We start from the raw sequence: 7,719 nt of genomic DNA on the forward strand, positions 1-7,719 counted from the left end.
CACCTTCCAGCCTCTGTTCCATGCCAGGGAAAATACAAAATCCAAAATGAAAGAAAAGCATCCAAAGATAGACATTATAAAACACCATTGCACTGGCATTTCACTTCATAAATTAACTCGCTGACACCAAGGCCTATCTTTTGCACCTCATAAATTTATTGCCCAGCTTTAAAGTGCTTTTGCGAATGCTGCTGTGCCATTTTCTCCTATCGAAATAGCTATCCTCGGTTTTGGTTTTTTCCCTGCTATTTTTTTAGAACATCAGTTGGACTGGTTTCCGTGCTGTCAGAAGGATTTGCTTCCAGGACAGGAAGATCTACTCTGAGTTAGACTCCTGATGAGATAAGCCTTCAATATTAGCACAGGGAAATACTTTGCATGAAGGCTTTAAATCAGCAAAGGAACTGCAAAGGAGAGCAAAATCTGCTGGTAGCAATCCCTGTGGTTTAAAATCATTATTTCCAGGGGATTAGCTGCACCTTATGGAGGCAAGGCAGGAATTTCCAAGGTGGAAAACATGGTGTCAGTGATGCAAAGGGTGAGCATGTGGGGGCATGTTCATCAGAGCGGTGAAAACCAGTACAGGTCACACTGGGGCTGGCCATGGGGCCATCAGTCCCACGCTGGAGAATCACAAACACCCGCGGGTGGTTGGCTCTCTGTGGCTGAAGGTGACTGTCAGGGCTTGCACAGGCTGCCAGGCTGGCTCTTCCCAGCTGTTATTCATCCAGCGACCACCCCTCATTGCAGGCAAAACAGGCCATAATTTCTAAATAGCTGGTGTTCATTAATTAGCCTTTTTTTGTTGTTGTTGTTGAAATGAAGCAATCCCACGAGCAGCCCGCCTGCAGCCAACCTGTCCCCAGGGTGTTCTCCTCCCCGTAACTCCTGGTCTTACCTCCTCGCCAATAGAGATGCAAGCTTTGGAGTCTAGATCTCTGGGTGGCCTGTGGAAGAGAAAAGAGAAAAGATGTGAAATGTTCCTTACAAAGCTCGATTTTCCCTCAATGAGTAAATAAAACCCCCATGGTTCCCCAGGCCATCCCCTCGCAGCCCTGAGCAGCCTAACCGCTCTCCTGGCTTTGCAGGATTCAACAGATACAGCCAAAATCCACCAAGTCACCCCAAAAAGGGGTCAGGAAGGAAGCTGCTGGAGTTGGCATTTGTCACATCCCATTTCCCCATCCAGGAACCCAGAGAGTTTCACTGCAAAAGGCAAGGTGGGTGGCAAGCACCGAATCTATGCCAGCCTGTACGAAAAATGGATTAAAGGGGCATAAAGGTCCAAAACCACTGTAAATGATTACCTAAGGCACACAGCACGGGTTAACAGGCTAATAAAAGTCAATCTTCAAGGAAGCAAAGAAAGCCAAGAGGGCCGGACTTGCACAAACTGCCTTCAAAGCACCGGGTGTTCTTTTGCAAGGCTGAGGACGTGGGGAAGGGGATGCATTCTTACACCTTGACCAAATGTGTGTTACTCAAACTGGGTGTCAGAAGTGCCACATGGGTTAAAAAAATCACCCACTCGTTTTTTTTCCTTCCCCTGGGCACATCATTACGCAGCACATGAGACATGTACCGCAGGCAGCGATGGGTAGAGTGATGGGCTGAGACCTCCTGGCTGTACCTGGGGCTAGAAGAGAACTACAGGGGCTGTGAAGTTATCTGTCATCCCTAACGATGCCAAAATTAACCTCGGCGGTTTGCCCCTGTTCCTCGTGAAGAGTCCCCATTATCCCAGAGCTGCAAGGACAGGCCCCAGGTGCTGGCCATGACTAGCCGCTGGCCACTGGCCGTGTCAGCGCAGGCGCTAGCAAAGGTTGGAAGGCAGCTGGGGTTCGTGGTTTTCTTTTTATTCTCCCTTTAGTGTTTGCAGACTTACGTGGAGCTTGTCTGTGGTTGCTCAAATGCTTCTTTAGGAATTTTCAGCCCAGGGTTTCTCTTCTTGCCTGTGAAACAAGAAAAGAGGCAGAATTAAAGAAAGGTGCTTTTTTTTTTTTTGGTGGTGGTGTTTTGGTTTGGTTTAATTTGCAAAACATGGCTTGTCTGTATTTGTTGACCTTATTTAACATAAATGCCTGGCCAGGCTGGTGGTGGAGACTCAGGGCACAAAGTTCAAAACATAAAGTGCCTTTGTTCAGTAAAGCTTCACTTCGACCTGTGCGATCTGGCTGCCAACTTGGTACAGAAAACAGGCAAGAGCTCTGGCAAAGGCAGGCCATGGGAAAATGCAAAGCGAAAGGTATTTCTCCTCCGTCAGCCCTAGGATCCCTTAAAATGTTTCTGAGATTTTAAACCATTCCAGACACATAACTGCGAACCCTGGCAGGATTCAAAATCTTTTAAAAATTGAATCTGAAAGTCCAGAAGCAGATTCTGATTCTGTTTAAATGGATGTTTCACCTCTTGGTCATTAAAGTTGTGCAAACCCAGCAAAAAATGGAGCAGAATGGAGTTTTTGCAGGCTTCAAAGGCGTTTGTTTCTGTTTGCACTGACCAGCCAAGCTTTGCTGAGCTGGATGGAGCTCAAGCTCTGCAGCAGTTCAAATGCAGGCTCTCCTGGAAAGGGGTCCAAGCCGGCAGACACAAGAGCCAGGCAGACTAGAAAAAGACAAGAACCTTTTTATGACTAAACATATAGAGCCACATTTCACCACGGGGTTTTGAATTCATGGAGAAAATAACCTGAAAACATAAGTCATGTCACCAAAACCTCAAGGTAAACATCTGGCTGCTTGGCTGGGTCGTAAAATCCCTGCTCCCCAAAAATGGCACAAGCATCTAATTTAGGCATTATGCACTTTTAATCTAACAATTTATATCAATTACTGTCTTTCTTTTAAGCATGAGTTTTACTCTACTCCCAACATTCTCTTTCAAACTTCACCTATACATGTTTGAGTTTGTTTCTCCTCTTGACACAAACTCACATCAATAGATGTCTGAGCATCCCAGTGCCGGAGGGGGCTAGATCAAAGCTCAGGGACCCAGAACTGCAAATGACCTTTTTGATGCAATTAGTCAATTTGAAATTTTTTTAATTTTTTTTTTCCCTTGTCTGCTCCAAAAGACAGGATCACACTCACTCCTTTTGGCAAAGAGTCATTCCAGGATGGGACAGGCTGCAACAACCCACCTGGCACCTCCTGGGAAAAGCATTTACTAGAAGCCACCGTACATACTCGCTATTGTTATTAGAAATCTACAGAGCTGCAAATTTACAAAAGGAAACAAACAAACAAAAAAAAAAAGCCAATTCTCTACTCCAAGGAGCTTCCAGTCTTGCACAGAACAGGCAAAATAAAAGAAACAAGGTCACTCAGAAGCATGAAGAATCTCTCAGTTTTCCCAAGAGGTAAAAGCTGGTCTGTAAGGAAGTAAAAATCATTGAAAAAAAAGAAGTGGAGGAATTTCTACAGCTAGTAGAGATGTTCTTTGACCTTTTTCTGTCTAGTTTTCTCAGTTGTACTACAAAGGTCTCCAGAAGGCACACCCGAGAAGCAAGCCCCACTGTGCGAGATGCTCTAGGTACCACTTCTTGCCCAAGCTGCGCCAAGTGCGCACCGGATCCAACTGGAGGCTAAACAGTAACAGTGTTCTTGATGTTGTCAAGTTTTAGCTGAACGAGGAATCTCAAAAATAGTCCTTGCAGTGCAGGCAAACAAAACGCCTGTTTCTCTGGCAATTTCTCAGTCTGCCAACCCAGTGACCTCTCTGCCTCCAAAAACCTCCCTGCATCCTCTCACACTTCAAGCAAACAACACAACCGTGGGCACAAGAAGAGCAGTACCTCCAGCCTTATTTGGCATGTGGGAATCAAGAAACACAAATTCACCAACTTGCCCCTGCGGGCAGGAGCTGCCTCTCCAGCTCTAGAGCTGAACTCTTCCCATTAACACTCACCAGCCACCTCTTGGCGTCCTTCTACACCTCGACCATCCATCCCCCCCATCACACAACAGCCAAAATCGAAAGACAAACAAGCACAAATTTGCTCTGTTCTTTCCTTTTTTTCTTTTTTTTTTTCCTTTGTGGATTTGCTTGCACAATCCCACGTGCTGGACCTGAACCTCAGGACCCTGCTCTCAGGCAGCTCTGAGAGGGCGAAAACGAACCTACTGCAAACTAACCCCATTTGGACGTGAACCCAAACAGGTTGTAGAGCATTTAATCTTCTCGTGGTTCACAAGCGGTGTCAGCAGAAGAACTAGGTAGTGAAATACCAAACCCAAATAAATACTAAAAGCCTTCCGCCTTCTGGTGAAATAAAATCTGCACTTTGGGGAGTTTATTTTCCTTGTCTCTTCTTCACAGAATACAATATTTTGAAACTTTGCCATTTTTTTGAAGCACAATCTGCTCGCGTCTCCGAGTTGCCAAGACACAGACACAGTTTAACGTTCTTTGGGGTTTTCTTTTCAAGAAAGAAGAAAGCGACAACAGCAGCAAGAATAAAACACGGATTTCACGATGGCACCGGCAGAAGGGAATTGCAAACGGGAATTGCCACGGTTGGGACTCGCACCTGCAGCACCGCCAGCTCCCGCGGGATTAGCTCAGGGTGCGGAGGGGGAGAGCGGTTCCCTCCACACCGCAGCTCACCCCGTGGGTATTTAATGCAAGTCTCAGGCTGCCATCAGGCAATTTCATGCCTCTCAGCTGGATCAGGCAAAGTTTCTGAGCTCCTTTTGTTCCAACATGCAAAACGCTTGTCTCTCCAAGCCTTCTGGGGCCAGCGTCTGCAAGTGTCTTGCAGAAAGTATTCGCAATCCTCAACATGGTGCTGCTGTAAAACCAGAAGCACGGAGCAGGAGCCAGCACCGAGGTGCAGGAACCGGGGTTCCCCCCCCTTACCCCAGCTCCCAGCTGCAATGTGGGGGGAGCTCAGCTGAGGCTCTGCACCTGCTCCAGCTCACACATGCTTGAAGGAGTTTCTCCCCAAAGGCAAACACTGACACTCAGATGGATTTTTTTTTTTAAGCAAAAAAATAATAATAATTGGAAGTCACAAGATCAGTTCTCTTCAATAATGACTGCCAAGCAAGCATTTCGCTGTCAAAATAAACCCCCCCCCCAGTTTACCCCAGCAGACCACGGCTTTGCGAGACGGCGCTAGATGAAATTGCAGTTTGCAGAGAAAGTCATCGGTACAGGAGCTTAGAATGTGGAGGCAGCTTAATAACATAGCAAACTGGATGCTACCTGTTCTATCCACCAGAAAGCTGGTATTTTCCACAGTGTTTTTATGAATCATTTTTAGCTTTGTTTCCTGAAGAAAATCACCGCGTGCGTGTGTATGACAGCCTGCATCCCCTGTGGCAGGTTTAAAACTCGTGGCCAATCTCAGCCCAATCTGACAGAGAAACGGAGCTTCTGGAGATTGCAGATCAGATAAAAACCGGTGACTAAATAAAGACGTTCCCAGCTCAGAGACAGGCTGAAGCACAACCCATGGCAGACCCCAGGCATCCACGGTCCAGCTGCACGGAAGCCCCAGGTGTCCCAGACACCAAAATAACGGCACAAGGCTCAGTCCTGAGGCTGTGCCTGAGCATCAGGGGTTTGGTGCAGCTCCTCGGGATTTGCGGTGAGCAAAGCCCCAAAGAGCCATCATACAAAGCATGAAGTTCAAACACGGCTCCTCCTGCAGAAGGTCCGCAGCCCTGGGGCTGATCACCAGATGGGATTGCACATCCATTTCCCAGCAGCCCCAAACTCAGGAGCTTTCCATGTAAACAACCACTGGAGGCTTTCTGGTCTCCAAGCCTTCAAGCTGAAGCTCATGTGAGAGCTCTCCCTGCAATTTTCCACACGGATTTCCACAAGCACTTGACTCAAAAGCCAGGTTTTAAGAATAATTGAGGGGAAAAAAAACCAGACTGGCTTGGAAAAATGCTGAGAGACATCTCCAGGACTGAGCACTGATTCAGCACCACATCCAGGGTGTCTGTAACGTTAAGCACAAGCTAAAATCTATTTTCTTTTAGCAAAGCAATTACCCCCAGTAAATACTGAACTGACCAATGTTAGAGAAGTCGCCACCTTTAAAAAACCTCTGTGTTTTCTCGGTAAGTGCATCCATCAGGACAGCAGCAATGCAAGGGCTTGGCTGCAGCATCCCTGCGACCTTCTGCACCGGCATCGACTCCACCGGCCTGAGAAAGTCAATGCTGAGAATGAAATGAGGTCTGAAAGTGAAATTGTACTAGGAAAAAAGAAAACTTGACTTAATGAAAACACATTAAATACTTCCCTGGGAAGGTCTTAAACCTGATTCCTGAGGGAGGAGAGAAAAACACAACTTCCAACGGGCTTGTTAACCTCTTCCCACCAGCACCGACAGAGCGTGGAGAGATGGATGTTGCGAGCCCCCTGCAATTAGGGCAGCGTTAAATATCAATACTGGAAAAGGAAACTTCAAAGTTTCATAGCAAAAGGGTAGGAAGCATAACAGAGAATACTAAAGAAAGGGAAGACAGAGGAATTCACTACCCACATGCGCTGTAACGCAAAATAAACTTTTCCTTCTGAAGGAAAATCCCATTCCCCAGCCTCCAGACTTCTCACTGCAGTCTGAAACTTTTTATGATAGAATCCAAAGTAAATGGTTCCTCACCACAAAAAGCTCCTGTTTCCTTCAAAGGATATTAACCAGTTCTGTCTTCACCACAACTTAGGATTAAAGCTGTGTTCAACAGCCATGGAGCAACACTTTCTCTCAAATAACACTGTTTAGCATATAATGGGCTGGTACAATTTCACAGGCGGGAAATGCCTCTTTCTCCCACTTTTTTTAAGAGATAAAAGCATCTCATTTACCATTCCTGTCTTTCCTAAGGATTTTTTTGTCTGATTTCTTGAAAGCCAAACGATCTGCTTTTCCCCTATCAGCTGTACTCAACGGTGTAAGGAAAAGCTCCGCCCTTAATGTGAGGGCAGAATGGAAACTCTTGGCGTGTTCCCATGGAACAGGAGCGAACTGGCGTCTCGTGGGCTCTGCAGGACCAAGCCCTGCACCATGCACCAGCGTCTCGCCTGACCCCGAAGCACCACTGCGGCCACTCTGCCGTGGGAAAGGACCTGTGGCTGAGGTGCTAACCACCAAACTGAGATGGTTCTTGCAAAACCAAGAAATTAGGTGGGTTTTTTTTTTTTGTCTCAGATACCCTGGAGATGCCCAGCAGGAGACAGGTCTTGATTCAAAGACTTGGTCTTCAGCTGCAAAGCACATCATCTACCCATAGCCCAGTTCCAGCCTGTTTTTCAGCAAGCAATGGTAGACTTGATGATGTCTAACCCTAGTCCAAGCCCTGCAGGCCAGGTGGAAACACCCAAACCTCTGAGAAGTTCACCCATTAACACACCCAGACCCAGACACACAAACACTAAGATATCTTAAAGCTCCTCATGGCACCCAGGGCAGAGCAGGGTGACCTGGAGCAACTGCTGCTGCAGAAGATGGAGCGACCTCATGTTTAACGTCAGTCTCACACAGGATGACCAAAGAGGGAGGAAAAAAAATATTTTTTTAACAAGTGTTAATGATGATCTCACAGGTTTATTATTTACGCTTACAAATTATTAAAGGTTCAGGCACATGTAATGGTGAGAACTGATCAAACCCATCTTGGCACACAAGAGTTCAAGAGCTGGCGATGGACTTGCCCATCTCCTTTGATCCTCAGTCACCTGCCCTAGCAACAGCTCGTCACCGCT

General features: G+C 46.7%; 1 protein-coding gene across 1 annotated transcript in view; it reads right to left on the reverse strand.

Moving 5' to 3' along the window:
• The window catches only part of LOC104464818 (dual specificity mitogen-activated protein kinase kinase 6), a gene marked incomplete at its 3' end in the record, with an annotated part of 33,670 nt that overhangs the window by 7,405 nt on the left and 18,546 nt on the right, over window positions 1-7,719 (reverse strand). The window contains exons 2-3 of the mRNA XM_010077655.1: window positions 1,886-1,952; window positions 899-947 (exon numbers count right to left, since the gene is read on the reverse strand). Of these exons, the coding sequence (XP_010075957.1) occupies window positions 899-947; window positions 1,886-1,952 (116 nt within the window). The remainder of the gene's footprint in view (window positions 1-898; window positions 948-1,885; window positions 1,953-7,719) is intronic.

Source organism: Pterocles gutturalis, unplaced genomic scaffold (genome assembly GCF_000699245.1).
Source record: "Pterocles gutturalis isolate BGI_N339 unplaced genomic scaffold, ASM69924v1 scaffold4733, whole genome shotgun sequence".
Lineage (NCBI taxonomy): Eukaryota > Metazoa > Chordata > Aves > Pterocliformes > Pteroclidae > Pterocles > Pterocles gutturalis.